At 38.4% G+C, this 24766-nt stretch overlaps 1 protein-coding gene across 1 annotated transcript; it reads right to left on the bottom strand.

Moving 5' to 3' along the window:
• Positions 1 to 2216: 2216 nt before the first annotated feature.
• Positions 2217 to 22555, bottom strand: RAB38 (RAB38, member RAS oncogene family). The gene is given in 4 exon segments (XM_030954024.1): positions 2217 to 2369; positions 12276 to 12556; positions 20158 to 20420; positions 22452 to 22555. Coding segments are annotated over 4 exon segments (801 nt in total).
• Between the last annotated feature and the right edge of the window lie 2211 nt (positions 22556 to 24766).

The raw sequence follows: 24766 nt of genomic DNA, 5'->3' as shown, positions 1-24766 counted from the left end.
TTTAAAACACTAAGGCTTTACAGCACCATGTTTTTATGCTAGAGGGCACTCATATTTCGTTCTGAGCAGTATCAGAGCTTGGCATTTGTGTATCCCCAAAGCACAGTGCCAACAGTAACTTTCAGGGAGCGCTGTGAGGTAGGTGTGTACATAGATCCCTGTTTTACAGATGAGGAAACTGAGGCAGGAAGCTTAAGGTATTTGACACAGATCACAGCAGGAGTTAAAGAATGTTTAGCACAGGTATTAAATGATGAGACAGCATCCATGACAACTTGAAAATTACTCTCAAAAAAGCCAGCTCATGATATATATATATATATATATATATATATATATATATATGCATCCATACATCTATGTCTGTGCAGATTAATTCTGGATGTGAATTTTTATTTTTAAAACTAGAGACTTTGCTTTCTTATTCCAAAATTCTGTGAGAAGAATGGAAGGCTTTAGGAAGAGCACATAAAGAGTTATGTCTCTGTCCCTGGCTCTCCAGAGAGAGAAAAATAGCTCTTGTCTGCAGTGCCTATATAGTAACAGAGCATTTAGTGACAGAGGCACAAAGTCATAGCATCATTTCAGTTGGAAAAGAACTTTGAGTCCAAACATACGCCTTACATTGCCAAGTAGGGTGAATTTTACAGGCACTTGAAACTCATAGGTCCCACAGTATAAGGTCAGCTTGAGGAATTTTTTCTTTTTCCTCTTTTTTTTCATTTTTCCTATGCAGCAGGTATTCACTAGACTGAGAATTTCACTCCTTCATTTTCAACTAAGTGTTCAGTGAAGTATTGCAGTGGCATCTGCAAACATAAGGCAGCACGGGATGTTGTCTCCTCCCTTCTATGCTGTTACACCTCTCTAAAAAGAGGAACTCATCTCTGAAGACAGCTCCTGCAACTGAGAGTTCACAGCTTAAGAAGGAAAAGTCTGAGAACAGAATTTGCAAATGATTTGTCTATGGCAGGATAGAAGCAAAGTTTGTCTTGAAGGGGCTTGCAGCCAGATGTCGAGATTTCTTGTCTAGACACACTTCTCTGAATGATTCCACCAACCTGCACTTTTTGTGAGATGCTGAAAATCAACAATTTTATTTCCACAGTATGGCTCAATAAATTCTTCACATCTTCCAGAAGTGTCTCTTAAGACTGTTCCATTTTGCTTGCTTCCTGTGATGATTCATATACATTTTAGAAGAATGTTTTCAGAAAGCAAATACCCTTCTACTCAACACAGATGGATTCCTGGAAAGTTCTGCTGGTATCTTAGAGTGTGGATAGTGAATTTTCCCATGAGAATAAACATAATGAAGGGATGCATGTTAGGACTTATAGAATACACACAGTTTAAACACACAGGGATATCTGTGGCATGAGGGATGAGAGGGAGGGAAAAAATCAGTGTGAGCTTTCCAGAGGAAATGCTGGCTTTATAGAATAGATAACCGTTTCTGAAAACCCTGATCTGCTTCACCCAGGAAACTGTACCCCTGATTGCCTGTTTTGTCACCCTTCAGCCTTGACTTATTCCATTTTGCTTCATCTAAGATAAGGCTATCAACTATGAGAATGCAACTCCTCAGAAAGAGGGAGCCAATTCTTCATCAGTCTTGGAAGCTCAGATCTTCTGGAGAATTGAATGATGTGAAATGCTCCTGCATGTTCAGTCCTGTCACTACATCCAGGAGACTGAACTTGCAATGGAAATATTTAACTGTGAGCATTCTAGGTGTCTCTTTCTGAACTGCTCAACTTTCATTTTCATCATAATCTTCCTCATATGAAACAAGATCATTCAAGTTTGAGGGGTGAAAAAGAGTGCAATGATGACATTTGCCTGGTCAAGGTATTGAGGAAACATCCTGGAAATCAATGGACAAGTAGGACGCTGCTGCAGTCTTATCACAAATAGGAATTTTCAGAAAACACATGGCAAAGAAATGGGTTTTGATATCACTGGTACCACCCAAATAGGAAAACACAGCCATCACTATGAGTCTTAGTTGACCAATAGCCATAGAGAGTTTTGAATAGTTGCTAGGAATGAACACCTCATAATAAATTTTAGCTGAAAAAGAAAAGGAAAAATTTAAATATATTTTTGAGAAAATTACAATCTGCTTAGGGACAATGTGGGCAGGCTGGTTTCGTTGAATAAAGTATAAATTGTGAATCATAGTTGTTCAGCTCTTGTAATAGTCTGGAAGTCTCTTAGGATTTAAAGCAAGCTGAACAACTGACAATCTTGGAGGAATTCAAGTGTGGTTTTATAATATCTGGTTCAACTGACTGAACTGGATCACTCTCACTAGCAATTATGTGTTTCACCAAGCATCTGGAAGCTTCATTGATGTTTATATTTTCCTGGAAATAAAAGAGAAAGAGAGGTTGATTAGTCAATAATAATAAAAACATGTTGCATATTTCCTGTGCATAATTAAATTTTTCCCTCAGCAACATCAAAAGTTTACTTACCGTAATAAACAGTTTTCAAAAATTCTCTGTGTTAAATAGTGCTTACTGGAGTTGTGAAGTTTTATGTATATTATAATTCATATATGTTTTAAAATGTATACAGAGCTGATTTGAAATTACCTCAATCTCTTGGTGATTTGATTGCTTCAACAAACTAAAAAACAAATGCCAGAGAGGTGTTGAAGATCGATGCCTGAAGTAAAGCTCCAAAGACCATATTTCACTGCTTGAATAATGGTTACTCATGTCCAAATAGTTAATTACCTACCAGTAATTGCAGCCATGCATAGCACTTATTTTTTAAAGCCTTTCCCACAATTTCAAGATTTCTGTATGCAATGCTCACAATGAAGCCTGTGATGGACCAGTTTCATTGAATAAATCATACAATCTCAAATTACTCACAAAACACTAAAACAGTTCTTTATGGTTTGGAGTCCCCCCTTATTTCTTGTTGAGGCTGATTGCAATGCACTGCATCTCCAATGCACTGATTCAGAAGAAATATATCACCACTGTTTTCATTTGTAGGAGAGAAATCCTCACTCTAGGGGTTTAAAATGAAAGCTAAAGCACATATTTTCCTACGTGGGCCTGATATCAACTGCACATTTAACTTGCAGCAGTTCTTACCCTGTTTGTAGAATAAGTAAAGCTGAAACAGCTTGATCAGTGAGACACAGCTCAATGCAGCACAGAAAATAAGCAGTAGTACTGAGTAAAGATTTTATTATTTTTTTGTAAATAACAGCCACCAATATGTTTGGAATGAAAATTCAGTCTTTCTGGCATAAAAGGCACTCTTCTAGTGTAGCTATTGGCATTGATTACTTATTTTACAAGGCAGGAGATAGAAACTTCACTGTAGCTTCAATCGTCTAGGCAATTGTATCACACAGCCACATACATCCATATGGAAATGCATACCAATATATAGGCATACATTTGTGCATATACACACCTTACTCTTGCTAAGTAAAGATAATGTTTTATTTGCAGCCTAAGATTACCCAGGTTTTCAAGTTGAATCTCTGAGTCATAGACTAGTTTTGACTGGAAGGGACATTTACACGCCATCTAGTCCCAATTCTCAAGCATGTCCAGGTCCCTCTGGATGGCAATCTGGAGCCTGCTGTACTAAGGCCATAAACTAGCTATAAAAGAAAGAAACATGTGTGTTTCAGTAGAGAAGACACATTTATAGGAAAATCAAAAGCTAAAGGAATCGATTCTTTGTCTTTTATGCTATCTCCCACTTTCCAACTAGCCACCACATGCTGGACCATGACTTTGTCTAATCTCCTTGAAATTGATGTCAGAACTCCACAAATTCCATTGTCCATCCCTTTGCATCACAGTAAAGGGCTGAAATCTGTGGATCTAACTGAAAATGTTAAATAGTGCAAGATTTCACAGGTTTCTTCAATGACAAGCGTGAACTTTCAATATTTTGTTTGTAAAGAGTAACAGTAAGTTGTAAACCCCCAATACTTTAGAAAAGTACATATTAATGTACCTAGTAACTGCTAGAAAGTAATATGGGGCTGGGAATCATCTCTCTACTGAGATGTTAAAATTCTGCTGTATCACATGACTCTCTCAGAGCAGACTAGAAAATTCCTCAAGCATGCACTGAAAGCCCTTTTCGAAGCACTGTGAAATTTTATTGAAAAAAAACCCAGACAATGAAAAATATCTCTCAGCACTGCTTAGAAAACTGAAACCAAAACAGGATTGTTAAATGCACAAAAACAGAAATGTAAAAACCTTTTACATTGTGTTTGTTTTTACTGATGGACTCGTGAGCATTTAATTTGCCCATGTGCTGCTTATGTGTTGAAATAGCAGCATGTGTTTATTTAATAAGGTCTTAGGCACTATCTAAGATTCTACCCAAACTGATTAATGTTCAGATGTATTAACAGCAGCCATCTTTGTCAGAGGCTACCATTTTACAGCACTGGGAAATGGGGAAGGAACCAAGCCCACAATAGCATAAAATTGATATATGTGCACATCCCTCATCCCTGCTGGTGATAGATGGAAAACCATGTGGCAGATATGAGCCTAAAAATGCAGAAGAAAAAAAAAATCCCCAGCCAGTACTCAAACAGCAGAAAAAAAAAAAAAAAAAGAGGGAAGGAATAAAAAGTCCTCTCCTGGGTCTACTGAGTCTAGAGAGGCAGTTTCTCACCTTTAACATTTATATGAACTGTTTAAGCTGTGTGGATGACCATTTCAGCTGGGGTACAAGGGGAGAAAGAGGAAGGGTGACCCTGACAAACAGCACAGCTCGTTTTGAGTTTGTGTCTAGCTCCAGCCTGCTCCCGTGGTTCAGATGACAATGGGCACACAGTATGGATGAGAAGTAATATGGTAAGTCACCTGCTGCAAGGAGCCTGTGGTCATTCCAGCAAAGCAACTCCTGCTGTCCCAGATCCCTGCCTTGACCGCTTCCTTTCTGATGCTATTACTGCCTTTTGTTACAACCTTAATCCTGTGGCGTCCTAGACCTGCAGATCAGACATTGCTGTATTCTGGTCTGACTAATGAAATATTGATTTCTCCACCTCTCCTCCTATGGTGTGTTTTGCAAAAGAAAAATCTGTATTCTGCTAGGCAGTGGAAAAGCTACAGACAGTAGAAGGTGATCTGCTATCCAAACACAGACATCCAGAGGTCTGGTGACTTTAGGGCCCTTGAAGTGTTGAGAGGCAATCAAGGGGAGGAAAGAGAAAAAAGAGAAAGTGAAAATCCACTCAAACACAAAGAAACCAACAATCGGAGTGTAAGATTGGACAGAGAAAAATAATAACAGGCAACCTACTAATGGTATTGAGACATGGAAACTGCCTCAATTACACCTGAAAATAAAATTAAATATGTTTCAAAAAAGCAAGAAAATATAGGTGAGACAGTGGAGTGAAAAACTATCTTTCAGTGGGTCTCTATGTTGAAATACCATAACTGTCACCTCCCGTATGGCTTAGTCCTACAAAAAAAAGGTCATAGAAACTGTGATGATTGCTGAAGTTCAGACTTTTTTTTTCTTCTCTTCTCTTCTCTTCTCTTCTCTTCTCTTCTCTTCTCTTCTCTTCTCTTCTCTTCTCTTCTCTTCTCTTCTCTTCTCTTCTCTTCTCTTCTCTTCTCTTCTCTTCTCTTCTCTTCTCTTCTCTTCTCTCCTCTTCCTCTTCCTCTTCCTCTTCCTCTTCCTCTTCCTCTTCCTCTTCCTCTTCCTCTTCCTCTTCTTCACACCTGCAGTGCTTGTTATCCAGCCTCCTCTGAGGCCACTTTTACCTTCACAGTTCTCCAAACACAGGAGGCACTCTGTCTCCCATTATTGCTTTTAAGGCTGGTATTCCTCAGCACTGCATCTTTGATGTGTTTATCTGGACAGCAGCTCTCTGTGATAGGGAAGTGCTGCTATGGCCATTTGTCAAAAGAAGAAAATGCAGAGCCACATGAACCCTGGTCCAGCATGCAGTGGCTAGTTGGAAAGTGAGAAAGTGCATAGGATGAAGTCTTCACATGATAAGGTAAGAATGCAACAATTTCCTTTCTCAAGAAAAGTTCTTTCCCAAGAGAGAGCTTTTACTGCAAGGCCAAAAGGATCTTGCCCACGTTGTGGTGTCTTTATCAGTCCTGTATCCCTGATTCAGCATGCCAGCCTTTATAAAAGCCTCTCCCAAGCACCTTGTCCTGCCCTGTCCCCTGAGGTGCCTAGCCCATTTCTGTGCGGCTCAGTAAGGCCCATCACCTGATACACTGATACACCCAGTCAGTGCAAGAGCTGAGATGTGAATCCATCCATAAGTGATTTATCCTGCATCAACCTGCCAAAATCTGCCAGAGAAAGGACCTGAACCCTGCTTCTACTTGTGCAAGTTTTTCTCCTGGCCTCATCAAGAAGGAATGGAAATCAGAACACGCTGCTCTTTATTCTATTACCAAAAAAAACAAGGCAAAGAAAATAGCTCTGACTAATCTCTGAAATCCAGAAAGGAACACTGGAGGACATAAATGAAATTAGCGTTTGCTTTGTAGATCAATCTTATCAAAATATATCCCTTCAAAGGGCACTTTTATGGAAAGGATAGCAACTGAGGGCAAGGAAAGAGAGCTGCATTATTTAAAACCCTTGAACTGACTGCTATTGGAAATAATGTCTTGTAAGCAACAATCAACTAAAGGGAAAATAAATACATTATTGAATGTGACTCAAAGCAGTACACAAGCTCAGCAATCGTTTTTGCATTCTGGATTACCTTCCCCCTTATTTGCCATCTCTACTGCAGATGCAGAACATTAACATTTAGGGCATTCCTTTTTAATGTATGAAATAAGTTCCCACAGATTAGAGTGGCTCTTAGCTCTTGTAGAAGAATAAAGGCCCTGACAAGTTTTAAGGGCCTGTCTCACTTCCAGATGAAAGAAATTTTGTTTCTTTACCATGCACATATCTTAGATTTGACTATCTGGTTGTTTTCTGATAGAATGCTTTTCCCATTGACAGTTTTTTCCTCTTACTGATTCTGATGCTTCTGAGCCTTACCTTGAAAACCAGGGTGAAGAACAATGTGTATGCAGGCACAGAGCTCTTGGGGAGCTCTAAATCAGCGCTTCCTAGAGACATGCCCTTAGACTACTGCTGCACTTGAAGGAAATTGACTTCCCATAAGCAAACATTTACAAATTGTGAAATATTCAGGTATTAGATGGGAGCCTAGTGAGAAGCTCATAGCTTCCACATTTTATTTCCATACTGCACTAAAATCCAGGAGCAGGGAAATAACTTGAAAGATGCTTTAACCTGCCTTCCCCTTGAGCTAGCACTCTGAGGGAATGGTTCCATATGCTCCCTTAGCAGAACTCCCTGGAAACTGCTGGGAACAGAGCCTTATTAAGATGGTGTGCTGTGCTCCTGCAGTGCATTTCCTAGGAAAATGCAGCCATACGAGTTAAAAGCCATCTAGATGCATGAACATGAAATTCATAGATGTGAACTGCTGAGACAGCAACTCTGAGAACAAGATCTTTTCTGTGATTGAATTCTTACATCTGGTTGAATAGCCTGCAACAAAATTATTTCACTTAATGACTTTCTGATTTCAACAATTTTGTGTTTCTCTGAATTTCCAGATTTGGGACAGCACTAAATAATGTATTTCATAAAAGTGATCCAGAGAGCTACAGGACAGCTCTAATACTCACAGGATAATCTGAATGGACTACTTTTAATTACAGGAAACAAACTCTGCAGAGGATTCTGCGCAGAGTGGTTGTACATCTGAAATGAAATATTCTGCCTTAAATCTCAGCTTTATTTCTTGCTTTATGGCAGAATCTGAAATATTTCCTCAAACTGTACTGTGAGATTGGTTAGACTTTTTTGAGTGAATTAAAAAGACAATCTAGGGAGCCACATATCCCTAACTAGGTCTGGCAGTCTCAAATGGATGGCTTGGATTTAAGTTACCAGATCAGCAGATTAGTTTTGAGTGTCAGCCTAATTCAAATACATGTCCAAACCTTGCTCTTCTTTATGGAAATCAGAAGTGCTTATCCAGTTCCTCTGCAAATATACTGCATAGCTTGCTTTTTTCATGTTTCATAATAATTGTCCAGTCAAAAGAACTGAAGAATCTGTGATTTAAACAAGGGCTAGTAGAGCCTGTATTATTCACAGAATTCCCTGGTAAGACAGGAAGAATTAATGTCTTTGTTTTTTGAAAGAAAGGCTGGAACAGAGGAGAGAATTGCTTTCTGAAGGCAACACAGCAATGGCAAAGAGGACTTTTGATTGCTAGTCTAGCATCTGGGCCCTGTAAGGGGTTAATAACTAGAATATTTTTAAGGTCTCTTCCAACACAACTAATTCTGAATCTATGGTGGCACACCATGGACTGCCTGTCAAACAAAAGCTGAATAAAGGACATCTTATTATCCACATTTCTTAGAGGCAGAACTATAACATTGTCCTGGTCCAAATAGGATGTATCCAAATAGCCCAGAGACTCAGACTGCTCACCAGTCTCCAGGTTACGGTGCTCAGGAGACAGGGAGCTGTGTGCTTAACCTAGTTTTGTAAGGATCTGAAAAGCACAGCTACCAGCCTTTCTGGGCAATTTGGACAAAACATGAATGTCTTTTCATCTAGTTCTGTATTGCTGACAGCAGAATTACAGCAGGGAAAAAGAGGAACTCAGGCATAATAACAGAACAGCCATGGCTAGTTGTAAGGTATTTAAGTTTTTTCTGAATCAGGTACTTTCAAGGACATCTAGTTTTGCCTGACTTGTCTGTTTTGTTGCACAAGTTCTAGTTTTATAATAAAGTGATAATAAGCTTGAAATTGCTCCTTTTCTAATCCAGGTCAAAAGCTCACCTCTTTGAACTAGGCACGGTGGTGAAAACAGTTTAAAGGCTTGGAAATGTGAGTGGAGCTCTCAGCTGCTCTGGCCACGTGCTGGATAATTTAATGTGTGACAGGAAGAAGAAATTTCCTTCCCTTAAAAGAAAGATTCTTTCACAATAGTTGTGGTCATGAAATTTATTAAAGAATTAACTATTAAGGGTTATTTGGTGACAATCTGGGGATGTGCTTCTTAGACTGCAATCAATATGGGTGAAGTAAATATGCAGATATAAAAAAGACCAGGCTCACCACCGGATATGTGGCAACAGTCTAACTTGTGACTACACTGTGAGGTGGTGCTGCCCAATAAAGCCCTTCTCACATGGAAAACTATCCAAACAAAATCTTCTGTCTTTGTAGGGAGAAGACTAAAAGAGGGTTATTTCCTTCAGATCAATGCAAGAATCAAAACTAATACATAAGCCTGCATTAGGTGGCTCAAATATTTTATATTGGAGTGCTTAGCTTACGAAAATAGCACCAGGGAATAATACGGTGATTTTTTTTGGTGTAATCTTCCAGTGAGCAGACAAAAGCTTAAAACCATTGACAGCTTGAAATATGGTAGGTACATATATAGCATGCTACTTTCTGCAAGGCAACCAGAACAAAAAGATGTTCTTTTTATAAGTAATCACCTTTGTTTTTCCAAAATGCATAAATCATATTCAGTTTGTTCTCAAGGCTTTAACATTTCCAAGCACATCTCCAGAAAACCTCTGGAGATCTAATTATTCCAGGGTACTACAAAAAGAGAGTTATTACCTATTTGGACTGCTAAAACTGATAGCTGCAATATGAGGACTCCTTTGTCCATGCTATTCTGCTTCAAAGGAGTTTCTATTCTCTGTAGCAGAGTTAGTAATTTTTTTTTATTTCACCCAAGTTCAATTACTTATGATGCCCTAGGCTGAAAGAATACCAGGTATGTACAATATCCAGAATTCTAAAATAGTAGTAATATTAACTTTTGTTTAGAAAAGGAAGTGCAAGGTTTAGTTTAGAACTTAGATCAAGTGCAGAAATTATTTTGATCTAACTTAGTTTAAATGTTGTGATTCTACCATCTTTACTGGAATGACTCTGCATAATTTTAAAGTCAGAAGCCTCCAATTCTGGGTGGAAATCAGATGTGTGGATTACAGAACAACAGATTACAGAGGTCCTAGCCTCTGGTGTATAGCAGCAGAGAACAGTCTGGTAGCAGCTGTGTGCCCTCAACTCTCATCATTCCCTTCAGAGTGGCTTTTGAAAGCAAGTCTTGTCATAGCTGGATTTTTTTTTCTGTTCCTAAATGATTACATTGTCAATCTGGGGACTGCTTGGCTTTTGGAGTTAAATAATGTAAGAAGAATCTAGATATTTAACATATCTAAAATAAGAGAAATTCTTAATTCTGTGCAGCTTAGAGAAACTTGGGAAAAATTCCTCTGTTATGACTTTAAAAAACAAATGCTCTCTATACATCTTTTATACTTCCATAGTTCTGCCCCAGACTGGTTCCATCATCATTGTAAAACCTCTCTGTGATCTTTGAAATTGTTTGCATATTCATTTTCTGTCATGATCTGCAATGACTCTTGGCACAATAAATGTGGTTGCCCTTTTTGAGTGGTCGACATGCTTGCTGGGGAGTGATGTATGGAATTCACGGTATAGATTCCATTCTCATAGTAAAATGTAGTTTATCATAGGGAGGATCACTGGATTCTCTTGGCCTCGCCCAGCACAAATCAGCAGACGAACCACAGACCTAAATACAAACCAGGTGCTGCATATGAAGGAATAGGAAGTACCCTGTTGTAGAGCAAGATAGTTTACATACTTACTTAGACCAAAATTTCTCTCTATAAATGGCATCTTAAGAAACAGTGGCTGCATTTGAGACCCATTCAGTAGAGAAGCAAAGGCATTAATTACAAAGACATAGAATCATAGAATCATAGAATGGTTTGGGTTGAAAGGGCTCTTCAAATCATCTTGTCTAACCTGCCTGCCAGGGCAGGGACATCCTCAGCTAGACTGGGTTGCTCAGAGTCAAATCCAGTCTAGCCTTAAATGTTTCCAGGGATGGAGCATCCACCATGTCTGGGTGACTTGTTCCAGTGTTTCACCATCCTTTGTCAGAAAAAAAAGATTTCTTATCTCTAGTATAAATCTACCTTCTTTTAGTTTAAAACCACTACCCCTTGTCGTATGACAACCGGCTCTCCTGACAGGTTTGTCCCCATCTTTGTTATAAGCCCCCTTAAGTACTGAAAAGCTGCAATCTCAGCCCAGAGTTCATGCAATGCTTAGGCAGTCTGGGATATGCTGCTATTTCCCTGCTGTTACTTCTGCTGATTACTAGTGAAACATCTTTTAAATATTAATGCTTAAAGAAGGTGTCAAGACCAGAAAAGTAAAACACAAATATACACCCTAAAAGTTCTTAAGTACCTTACATAAACTGTTTAAAAGGAATTAAACAATCAAATGTAGCATTTTGGCTTCCAGCCTACTGGAAATCTAGGTTAAACCAGAACCAAACTGTTTACATTTCAAACATCCAAAAATTCCCCAGAGCTGTTAATGATGACACCAGCTCTCATAATAGGATAAAATCAACACAATATCCACTGAATTGTTGTGTTCAAATCAATATTTCACATGCCAGCTTCCAAATCCTGCACGAACTGAAATTATCCGAGACATCTGAAATTGATCTACAGTACCAATGTACTTTTGGCCTTTGTAATTTGAAAGTCTGAGTGCCCATTCTGATTTTTATCTTAATATTCCATTAACTCGGGAAATCTGTTCCAAGGCAAAGAATTGAACCTCAGAGCAGCTCATTCAGCCTTTTGACCACTGATATTTCCTTCCTCCCCAGATATGTGGTTTTTTTGAAAAGACTTTTGAGAATGAGAGCTTATAACAGTGAACATTGTACAAGCACTACAATAGACTGACTTTATTTCTGGAATCTAAGGCAATGAAGCTATTGTCTCAAATCAGCATTTCTCAGGCAAAGTGGTTATATAAATATTTAGAGATACTATTCATTGTTAAGAATGATGAAAAACATCTTCATATCATTCACAAGAGGTAGCTTTTATGCCTTGCCTAAGGTCATCCTCCTCCCCAGGCTATTGAGCAGTAGCCTGTTGACCGGGTACATACTTTACTGCTGGCTTATCATAGCGCAGCAGCTGCATTTCAGAATGTTGCAATAAAATACCTAAAAGAAAAAAAAATGCATGCTATATATTTACAAATCTATCTTTAATTAACACTACCAAGAGAGGAGCTTTTCAAGGTGCACATTTAGACCAAATGAAATATTTTAGGAACTGATTTCTCTGTCCTTAGAAACATTTGAAAAGAAATAGAAACATTACCTTGGCTGATGTTTCAAACCAGCCCACGAACCCATTCTCTTTGCAGAACTGATCCATCTTGATGCCGTTGTTCATAAGAACATCTATTCCCTGGTCACATTTGTTTGCTAATAGGACTGCTGGCACAGGTTTGCCATTTGGAAGAACCAACTTAGAGTCCAAATCCTCTTTCCATTTTGTCACTGCTTCAAACGTCGCAGGTCTTGTAACATCAAAGACAATAAACGCTCCCATAGCCTCTCTGTAATACACCCTGGTCATGTTTCCAAATCTTTCCTGTCCTGTAATGAAGAAAGTAGGAGGGAAAAAAAACACATTACCTTGTAAAAATCAGTGCTTCCAGTCTAGGTCAGGATTTCACATAGCAGGTTTTCTAAGATAACATTACTGAAGGCAGGACTTCATTTTAAAAGTCTCTGGGAAACTACTCCTTGCCTAAATAATTTAAAATACCATGCTAGAATAATTTGTATGAAAATGCAGGAGAGTATTGCATGAAAAAGGAATTTTCAAGCTAACACCCAAGGAAATTTAATGAAGTTCATTATAAGTGAATAACAAGTGTGATAAGTGAATAAATGTATGGTCTTATTAGGCTAGCAGATTTCTCAGTCTGTGGACAGTGCCAAGAGTCTTTGTGTACATTATAGGACTATCAACAAGAGTCACAAAAAAATATAAGCACCAGATTGGAAACTCCTTGGTACTATGGTATTTTGTCTAAAACATCTAACACAACTGAACTGCTCAAGGATGAAGAGGATTCTGCATATTCTCATGCAAATTATAATAACCAGCAGTACCATAATATAGCTCTGGAGCCGTACCAGGCATCAGTATAATTACAAATTTACTTTTATTGACAAACTAAAACACAGAGGTGAGGAAGGTGAATTTAAAGCCTTACAAACATGGAAAGTGCTCTAAGAAATAGCACAGCAGTAGCAATATGAAGAGCTGCATTGCTCCACTGAAAAGATCTGTGAGGAGGGTTTCATACCAGCTCTGTCCCAAGCTTCATGGTTTTATTTGCTGAATTCAAAGTGCTTTCTGGGAAACCATAGAGTTTTTTGTGAGCTAAGAGTGCATTAGTATATTCCAACATGGATGTTTGTAAATATCTTTCATTTTATATGATTAAAAGTATGAACAAATTAACACATGACATCAGGATGTGGTATGTTGATCAGCTGCGGATTTGTTAATATATCTGCTGTTTTCATGGGAACTCTGGAAAAATAAATTACACAGAACTTTTCTTGAAAATAAAAAATAGATTTTCTGCTAATGTCTGCAGCACAGCTGTGATCCAAAGAAGAATTATAAGCTCCTGAAACATTTCACAACAATAGGAGTTTTTAAGCAAGACAACTCCTGTACATGCTTCCATATCTGGGAAAAACAGCTATGTAAATAGAAGCATTGAATGCAAACCTGTTTCTAGCCTTATTTTCTCAACGTGAGCAATTTTGAGTAGGTTAGGAAGACAAGAAGATTGGCAGTCTGCCTCTGACCCCAGGAAAGTTATTTGCGGAGAATTTGTCTCATAGAAATTTTGCTGTCAAATGTAAGGGAGGGCTGAGAAGGGAAAAGTAACAATGGTTTAGTTTCTAGACCATGCACTTTCATTTAATGGAAATAGCACTGAACCCACTTAGGGGGTCAACACCATCAGTTTGTGATGTTTGTCTTTGGTTTTAAGCGCTGTGGCAGCAAGAAGACAGTCATTCACATGATTCAGAAACCAAAGAAGAAGCCTGTCTTCTCTAAATTCATGTCAAAATTTTTTTATCTTAAAGAAACACTGTGTCCTATTGATAAAACAAGATAGAAATAGATTTTTTTCTGGGAAAGAAGAGGTCATATTCAAAATTTCTTTAATTTTTATTTTTATTCAAATGTCTTATGATTCCTTTCAGCGGGCTAATCAGATGAATGGCTAAGTCATGTGCTATTCAATAATCTCCTTGTTGAGAAGTTCTTTTTTTCATCTGCAAGAAGGTGCCTTCAACCAAAAGCCAAGGTCTAATTAGAAACATAGCAATGAGGTAAGCAACAACATATACAAGTAGTTTTTGATGGATATTGAATTTCACTGATACTTTATACTTCTCATTCAAAGTTCTTGAGATGCTTACACTATAGGTGATATGAGAACAGCTCAACTCAGGCCTCACACATATTTATTAGGACACAGATTGCTGGGATAGGTGGGACATGGTGTCACAGAACATTGACTAAATTATTCATTTGCAGAATGAAATCATTCACCATGAAGGGAGTAACTAAAGGAATAAAAGGCTCCTAAGGTTTGATCTTCTGCTTAGTAGTGGCCCACGAATTTCTGACAAATTTTATGATACTGATTCTTCCTCTGGCTTCCAGCTGCTTTTTCAGACACAAAGGATTTTCACTGCACAGAAAACCCAGTCTGTTTGTAAAAGCAGCATTTTGCAGGAAGATGGGGATAACCAATTTCCATCACCAACCACTTCAAAGAAAGAGAAAGAATGGAGCTGCATGATTAACTGTTTAAACTGTTTTTGAAGTGGTCTTTTTCTCCATCAATTATAATTAATGCATCAATATACTTGACAGAAAGGCATTAGGCCAGTTTGAATGGAAAAAGAGGTGCTTTATAAATCAGAGTTTTAGTTTTGTGACCTTTGCATAATGGCTTTTATTTAATTTAAATTGTGGAAAAAGTGATCTCTAGTATTTGCATTGAGCTTGGAGAAGTAAATAATATGTCTAAGGATGCAGAAGTACTCTTTTTTCCACAGATTCTTGCTTATGTGAACAAAATCCTATATTAATAGATGAGGTTCCTAAAACCTTTTAGTTTAGCAGAATTGCTCATAATAATAGCACTGCTTGACATATTAAAGATGTCAAAATCTGGCCTTAGGTTTTCAGCAACACAATGTCTTAGGGGAATTAGGCTAGAAAATAGATCAACCATTAGGTATTCAGTGATATTTCTCAGGCAGCCTTGAACATTAGAATCTGCTTTACTGCAAGACCAACTGGGGAAGATTGGTTTTGCTTTTCACTGGAAGGATCAGAAGCTTGGGAAATATTTGATGTGGCCCCTAGTACTTTACTGCATCACTTACAAGACCCCTGGCATTTGGCATCAAACCCTGCAATTCCAATGGCCTTTGCCCACTGAGATGGGGCTTTATGTTAGGATTACCAGCCCTAAATTAGATTAAAAAATTAACTAGGAGTACTGCAGGTTAGAATCCCTTTTTAGTCTGAGATTGAGAAGAAATGTCTAATTGTTAATTCAGATGAATCCTACTCTACTTGGAAGTGAACCCAATGAGATCAAGATGATAAAGCAGCAAGATTTCTACTAAAGGGAAACATCCCTGTCTGAAGAGCAGCTGCCTGCACATTTATCCTAATCTCAGTGACACCTCTGCAGCAGGAAAAGCTACCAGTTCATGGGTTTAAAGCAACCATCAGCTGAACTTTCATAGCTTATAAAAATTTACCCCAAATAAATGTGTTCAGTAATCTAAAAATTTTCACTAACCACTATCATCTCTAATAAAGGTATAAAAAGTAATGATAAATGGATGAAACTCAGATAATTTCCACAATTTTGACCACAGCATCTGAAATGTGGCACAAAAATTTAAATTAAAAATTGATTGAAACTGCCCAATGCTGCTTTTTATGATGCATTCTACTTCTTGCCACGGTCCTAAGAGACAATGATTTTGGGAACTACCTGGCTTTACAGACAGCCTTTAGTCAACATTGAAAAGCTGGAAACTGCGGAGAAGATTTAAACATCTTTTACCTTTCCCTTCAAAATATCTTTTAGAGTATTCGCACTTGAATTCAAATAATTGTCTTTATGGACTGAAGCTTAAGCAGCCCTTGAGCTGATGTTCACCACCCCAGAATGAGGAAAAGCAGGCTGTCAGCAGGATCTGGCCCACAGATTCCAGCACCAATCTCTACTGAGATAAAACCCTCACAGCAAGAGACTTATTTATGTTTGCAGAACAGTAATTTCAAGGTAACTTAGCCTAGAAATCACCATGACTATCTTATTTATGCATATGTGCTGCAATGCTTAGCAGCTGCCAAAAGCCTAAAATGCTGAGGCCGTGCTGCGCCTGGCATTAGTGAACAGGTTTCCACTTACTCCCTCTGCAGCATAACAATCCTAAAAATTTTACAAGTGCAGAAATGCTCGTCTATATCTATGGGTAGACTGCTGCTTCTGAAGGTGAAAGTGACCTGGAAAGAAAATGAAACTATTCTTCCCCCAAAGCATTGGTCCAACAGTTTATGAGATGAGAACCAGACTTTTAAACACAAAACAATATCTTTTTGGTAGCAATGAATAACCCAGCCCACTCAAATGCAGAAGGAATGATAAAGAGGAGGCTGAGATGGCTGTGGAAAAGGAGCAGGGAGCAGACTCTGATGTGCTGCTCTCTGCTCTCTGATGTTCAAAGCTCCTCCCTGCAGTAAATCTATGGCTAAAGCTGGTCTTCAGAGAAATCTCTGGGCTGTCTGGGGACAAAACCCAGACAGTAGCACAGAGAGCAGCCGTCCAGAGAAGGGAATAGCAAATACACACAGATCTGCTGTCTGCAACAGCTGTTTTCTTCAGAAGCAGTGTGCCAGACTGCATCTGCAGGGCCAACCCCATCCACTGTAACTTTGTGCAAAATATCATTCAGACTTTCTTTAAAGCTTTCCTTCTAAGAATTCGTGAATGAATTTAAAGGACATGCACACAAAGACAGCAGAAAAGATAAGAGAAATAAAGACAGAAATTGACTGAGGAGCAAGATTTAATGTATGACACAGCAGTAGAGGTGATGACACATTTTAACAGGAACACCAAAACTAATAATTTGTGAAACAAAATGGAATTGTTGTTAAGGAATTAAAAAAGGTGAATTTTATCATGTATAGCTCCTCCCACACTCAATACTAAACATTCAGTCACCTCAAACTTAGGCACTTCACTGAATCAGACATAAGTTCACAGATTTTAATGACAGCATGTTGTTACAAACACCATAAGATCATATAGCATTATGGTTAATCTTACTATTCCTGCCTAACCCCCTTAGTTTAAGGAATACAGTATGTGTTAAAACCACTGTCTTAAAGTAACAACATGTAATGCAGAGCTTACATTATCCCTGAATTAATTTTTGTAATACTTAGTTATCCTTGTTTTTTGGCATTTCTCTCTCTTCTAAATAAATGCAGTTTCATCATTTAGCTGTTAGATGATATTATAGTTTTGTTTACAAAATTAAAAAACACAGAAAAATATCTTACACAAATATTAACTACATTTAATTAGATGACACCAGATAAACAAAATTTTCTTCTTATGTATGGTAAGGGTAAACCAGGTCAAACTACTTGGTCCTACCACAGCTGGAATGTGTCACTCCTCAAATGAAGTCACAACATACATAAACCCTACTAATAATGTAGATTAGTTTGACACTAGTTTTAATCACAATATTTTAAAGAAAATTATTTCTAGATTTTTAAACAATTTACTACCCATGAAAAGCAAGGAGGAGTACACATATGCTTGGTACTGGGTTCACTGCCTGTATAATGGAGGGGGGAGGATATAAGAGCTAAAATAATACCAGATATGTATATATGTATTCATATATCATTCCTTATATGAAATATTATCAGTGTATTTACAGAATTTGCTTCAATTCAAGCTGTTCTGCATGCTAAGCCAACATCCTTCAGCTTGGTCAGGGACTGAAAGTTTATTTCCTTACCCCAAAAGATAAGCCTGACTTGATAACAGAGTCCATCAAAAAAGAAAGGATGTTCTTAGACCAGAGATTTTATTTTCCTCCCTCTTCTCATTGCCCATTTGTATTTTGCAAATGATTTTACATGACCAGCTACAGCCAGGAGAAACCAATTCCATTCTCTCCATATTTCTAATCAGTTTTACTTCTCTCTCATTCTTGAACCTCTTTTTCTGTCATCAGCCAAATGCCTTATGTGTGATAACTTTTATGCCTGCACTATGATAATCTAAATTCAGCGTGTTGCTTACAGAACTTGCTCTCTATACACAGCCAGCAACAGCTAAAACTCCTTAAACAGAAGTCATCAAAGCTAAGACAGCAACTCTTTATTACCAACCACTGTCTTGACCTTCACAATGATGCTTTGAATTGGGCAATTCATACGAAATTTAGTACTGTGCTGTAATTCTCTCTGTCATGTGTGATAACTCAGAAAGCATGCTAGTCATTCAGTACTACAACTAGGTGTAATTGCTTTTGCAGCCTGACTGAAAGCTACATCATATGATCCGCCAGCACATGATTAGTAGTGTAATAAATCTCTGAAACAAGGCATGCAAAATTCATTCTTTAAGTCCCTGATACAGTCAGAATTTACTATTAAATGCTTTTTTCCTCATACAGAAATGTTTTTCTGGCAGTGTACGTATTTGTTGTTACAATCAGCCATTGGTGAACTGTAAAATAAATGTTTGCCACATTATTCTATCTTTTAATAAAGAAAACTGAGCACATATGTATTTAAAACTATAAAACCACAAGACTGAATTAGCATGTGAAAAAGCGGAGTTTATACGTTTTACATAAAGCAGTGTTGTTGCATAAGTTTTAGTACCTCAGTGCCAAATTCAGAGCTCAGACATGAGACAGCTCAGTGCAGCAGAAAAGCACTCCCTCCACCAATAAGAATGTCAAGAATTTTTTCATTTCACCAGTTTTACCCAGTGCTGTTCCAGACTAGATCAATGAGCCTGAGTTGGCTCACAACTCAGGTCACAGGCTGGTACAGTTGCCTAACAGCTGATATGATGTTCACCTTTATTCCCTATTTAATGAAAGTAATTTCTTAATTTAATTGAGTTTTCAAATGCTTCCCTTTATGTTGTAATCTATTGTTACAGTTGTATTTGATTCTTACATTCACAAAATGAAAAATTGTTACTTACAGCATGGGATATATGCCATCAAGATAAACTCATTTCTTGGACTGAAACAAAAATGATTTATTTTTCAGAAAGGTGGCGGCAAAAAAGTTGCCTGCTTAATTTGAAGCCAAATCAAAAATGTCTGAAGCACTGACAGCAACAATGTCAAATTCTGTGGGTTTTAATGATGTAACCATGTGGGGATATCTGGACTTTACTGCTTCTCTCCTTGCAGAGGGTTAATAGTCTTTTGTTTTGCTTAATGTTGGAATAAGGATATTTAAATATGAGTAATTATATTTTTAGCAACCAGAATGACTGCCAAATAGAATATTTCTCTTTCCAAAATATGTAAGAAGTTGCTTTCATTGGACTGAAGGAGGGCAGGTATGAGAGAGAGGAAGAAGGAAGGTATTTTGATAAACTAACTCATATACATTTTCTTTATTTTTTTAACTATAAAAGTAATTTTAATCATCTTACTGAATGCCTCATCTATTCCACCAAATTAAAAAGATTTAGCAGGACATTCTTGTTATTCTTCCTCCTGTCATAGAGATCTGTTAGTTCAAGGAAGCAAAACTGAACATTGTCAGCGGCAGGGAAAACAACTGGGGCATTTGGAGAAAGGTGCTTGAGTCCCTTAATATGTCCAAGGGCTTGGGAGAAAAATCAGCTAGCACAGGTTCCACTCTGACTCTCTGGCTTCCCTAGTTTGGGAGTCTGCTGGTTTTAGGGAATCTCCAAAATGTCAGGCTGCTCTCAAAGTTTTCTCTCCTCAATCTGCTCTCCCTCACTCCATAGGCAGTGGCAGTTCCTAGCTTTCAGATCAGTACAAATGAATTGGGGTCTGTATTTTGTATTGTTCTTCAGTAGATTATGGGGCAAAGGGCTCTCCTCTGTACTCACCCGCAATATCCCAGAGCTGCAGCCGTACCACAGTCTCAGCATCCCAGTTCAGCACCTTCAAAGCAAAGTCCACCCCGATGGTGGCCCGGTAGTGGGGAGAGAAGTTCTGGTGGACATAACGCTTGATGATGCTGGTTTTGCCCACTCCCAGGTCCCCGATCACCAGCAGCTTGTAGAGGTGCTCCTTCTGGCTGTGCTTCTGCATCTTTCCTCTGGCTGCGGCTGCTCCCTGCAAACTGATTGCATGCTCTGCCCCAGGAATCCTGCCAGCCTGAGGGGAAGAGAGGGGGTGAGGGACTGGGCAGGGAAGGAAGGAGAGCAAGGTAGGTGGAGGCTCTCTCCCTTCCTACGGAAGCAGGATCACCAGGTCCAGCAGGCAGCCCTGCTGGGAGATGAAGTAAGGACGAACTGGGGGAAGGAAGTCTCCCAGAAAGTTTTGTGCGTATGTGTGTAAAGGTCAGCACGAGGTGTGTCTGGGATTAGTCTGGCTGCTAAAGGCTTTACAGGAAAATTCATGCAACAGTTCTGTACTCTGTTTGGCTCCTTGCTGAAAGGACAGTGTTTCTGTTGTGCGCTAGTTTTACACACAGTAAATTTTGAATCACTGCCCTGGTGATAATATATGCTTGTTTCTGGATGTCTTTAAGATGCCAGTCACTGCAAAAAAACACGGAAAACTCCCTTCAGAGGTTTAATTTTTGCACTTTAGTGCAAAAATGAAACCTCTGAAGGGAGTTTTCCGTGTATGACTTCAGCTTTGGATGAAATGACTTCAGCTTTGGATGAAATTTGGTTCTAATCTGTGTAAGTGTGAATGCAGTTACATCACTAGTTATAGCGATATACAGCAGCTCTACTTGTGTCCATACTAAGAGGGCTGTACACATTTAATTACAGCAGATACATATTTTAAAATTTTGTTACCATAATTGTGATTGTCTCTCTATACCTATAATCATGCTCCCATCTGAATGCAGCATGCAGCTTGTGCTTTGTTTTTTCATACATCTGGACTCTAAAATGCAAAAAATCCAGGTTTATCTCATGACTCTGATAATCAGAAGTTATGAAAGCGTAACAGCATTCGAGCTTATGAATGCCAGTGTCTCAACAGTCATCTGTTTTCCAAAACAAGGGATGCCAAACTTGCAAACTGAACCCATCTGAGTAAATAATTCCACTGACATGACTGTCCCTTTATTTTGAATGAAGAGCACAGTGAATTTTACCTAGGCAGCTTAGCTGGGAACTTCTACCCATTACCTAGAGGTGTTTGATCATTTTAGCAGCTTTGATGGCAAACCCACAGAATGTTAATATTGTGTGCAACTTATCAGTGAATAATTTTTTTTTATATTTTTTGATGTTCTTGAAAATGAAAACATATTTTTTACTTATTGCAATATTAATTGATAGAGTTCTTATCCAAGTGTGGACTGAAATGACATTAGAATTTTGTCATCTATCCAAAAAGCTGGATTTTAGTAGACAAAGAATCCAGAACATTCATATTATGCAATCTTTTATAATCAGTCTTTAAACTCAAATTTTGAGTTTGTGTTTGTGTGTGTATATATACATAAACACACAAAGTGGAAATAGGTAAATTTAGAGGAAAAATGTCTTATTTTTCTTGAACCTTTTTTTATAAGAGGATTTTTTTTTTCAATAAGATAAATTGTCTTTCCACAAACAAGCTGCCATTTGTATCCTGTTTGGAGAGAAATTTTAAAGAGCTTTGCCTTATTAGGTATGGACAACAACTTGATAGGCAAACCAGTTTGATCAGTTAGTATATTTGCATGATTCAAGCTCATTACTGTTATTACTGGTAGTGTGTGCTATGTCAATTCTTGCCTTTACAGCACCTCTGTTTCCTGAGAGGATCAAATACTTGAGTACTTCTAAGCATTCACCATTACCCTCTAAAGTTGAAGATTTCCCCTTTTAGAGCTTAAACAAAGAACGGGCTGAGGGGATTTAGCAATTTTGGAAATAATGAAATTGGTGTTTTGGATAAGGTTTAAATTATGTCTGATGTTTCATCCTTCTTTGATGATGGTCATTGCTCAGAGAACAGTGCGTGGAAAGTAGCTGAAAGCAGGTGTTTGGTAACTGGAGGTCTTAGGCTATTAGTAAGTGTAGTTAGAGGCTGGCCTATACCCAGAAGCATGAGGCTTTATCTCTCTTCCAAAGCTGTTGTTGGAATTAGCTATAATAGCTCTGGATAATCGTGTTACTTGTTTAAATCTCCAGTTCTTCTCTGAATTCTAAATTCTTGGCCCCAGCAGAACCCCGGTACAATGAGCTCCTCACAGGCTCAATCAAGGTCACCCTGGGCTGGCAGTACGGCTACCAGCGAGATGCTCAGTGAGGTGTTCAGATGTGGGGTGAGCATGGAGGAGGGATCATTGCAGTCAGAGGGATGATTTGCTGAACTAAAGTGAAGTATGGACTGAAACATCTTGCTGAGTGAAAGCTGTACCCAGATCTCCCAAATTCATGGTGAGCTGGCTTTTATAGGCACCCTCTGCTAAAATGTTCCTGAAATGTCCTGCCTTGCTCCACCTTTTTGGAACCATGTATCTGTACTGGTTTAGCCTCCTTGCCATCCAAAGGCACTGGGGTGGGGTGGTGTGAACCTATCATTAATTTGCAGCCCTGCTGCAGCACTGTCATGGGAGAAGGCAGCTAATTTGGGCTGTTTATGGCTTAGAGGATCGCTGCAAGATTTGCTTGATGATGCCAGCTGATCCCTTCATGCACACAAACAGGTTACTGCAACTCAGCCATCTCCTGCAGGCAGAGGCGGCCAGGGAAGCACACTGAGCATGGAGATGATGCAAAGAAATCTGTCTTAGCTGAGACCACACTTAAGGACAGGTAATATAAACCATACCAGCTTGCATTTGCCACCCAGGTAGGTGGTTAGCAGGGCTCAGCTGACACCAAGTAACTTGTTAGGCTGGGTGAACCAGATGTTGCCCCTGAGCCCTTACTCTGCTGCTGTCCAGGCAGTAAGAACATGAAAGCACAACAACAATTTGGGTGGTATTTCTGTGTTTATATTTGTTTGTGTTTTCTCTGGTATATGTACATTTCAAACTTTATAAAATCATCGTAAAAAATAACTGAAATTCCATGTGACATTATGTATCTCTATGCTGTTTTATTTTTGTATTTTCTGCCTATCTATTATTCTATGTTAATACTATATTAATATTAATTAGAGTCTATTAGAGTCTATTAAAATTCTATTTTAATTGGCAGAGTTGATGATAAATCTATACATCTCAGTTGTAAATAATAACATTTTTGAAAATTCCATCAAATTAAGACATTACAGGCTGCGTTGAGCTCTACATAAAAGTGAAACTCATTTTACAGTATTAATTTTCAGGAATTCCTCACTATTTCTCTGTCACTAGTAGAGACCTTTTTCTCTGAGAGAAGAGATAAAATTGAAGATATTGAAGATGCAATTACATTGACAAGAATCAAGGAAAGCATAACTGCATCCTGGATTCTACCTCTCCTCTTTGTGTGGCATACACAACAGTAAAGGATTTTAACCTTGAGCACCAGACTTGTTATCAACATACCTTTTAAAAACAAGTGTTGTCTGAGATAATGAAAGCAATAGTTTTTGTAAAAAAAAGGTATTCACAGAATCATGGGAGATGCTGAGTTGAAAGGGACCCACATGGATAATCGAGTCCAACTCCTGGCCCTGCACAGGACACCCCCAAGAGTCACACCATGGGCCTGAGAGCATTGTTGAAATTGTTGCTTCTTGAGCTGTGATCACTGCCCTGGGGAGCCTGTTCCAGTGCCCAACCACCCTCTGGGGGAAGAACCTTTTCCTAATATTCAGCCTCAACCTCCCCTGACACAGCTTCAGGCCATTCTCTCCAGTCCTGCCACTGGTCACCACAGGGAAGAGATCAGTGCCTGCTCCTCCTCTTCCCCTCACAAGGAAGGTGCAGACTGCATTGAGGTCCCCCCAGTCTCTTCTCCAGGCTGAACAGACCAAGTGACCTCAGCTGCTTCTCATAGGGCTTCCCCTCAAGGCCCTTCACCATCTTTGTTGCCCTCCTTTGGATCGTCTCTAACAGTTTTGTATATTTTCTTAAATTTTGGTGACCAAAATTCAGATTATTAGAAATGTATGCATTCAAAAGATTGCCATCTAAAATGACATAGGGTTTTCACACCACAGCTATTAATGTTATATCTGTTAATAGATACATACATATATCTATTAATGTCTTGAAGGGAGTGACCTACACCATCATATTTATGTTACCTAATATGACATATGTATAAATGTTATGCTGTATAAATGACAGCATAATTCAGAGGCATGCTAATACACATCTCTCTGTGGGTATGCATATATATATATATATATATACACACATATACATACAAATCAATATCATAGACTATAAGGTAATTTAATATCCTACTTTAAAAAAAATACAAAACATTGACATTCTGCACAGAGTTTTTTGCCAGTTTGTATTCCAATTAATTCTGGGGTATGGAATGAATACAGAGTTGTTAGCTACACAGTTAAAAGGCCAGTGGTGCACGAATCATTGTGTTA

Source organism: Camarhynchus parvulus, chromosome 1, assembly GCF_901933205.1.
Source record: "Camarhynchus parvulus chromosome 1, STF_HiC, whole genome shotgun sequence".
NCBI classification, from domain to species: Eukaryota; Metazoa; Chordata; class Aves; order Passeriformes; family Thraupidae; genus Camarhynchus; species Camarhynchus parvulus.
This window is presented reverse-complemented; position numbering and strand designations above follow the sequence as displayed.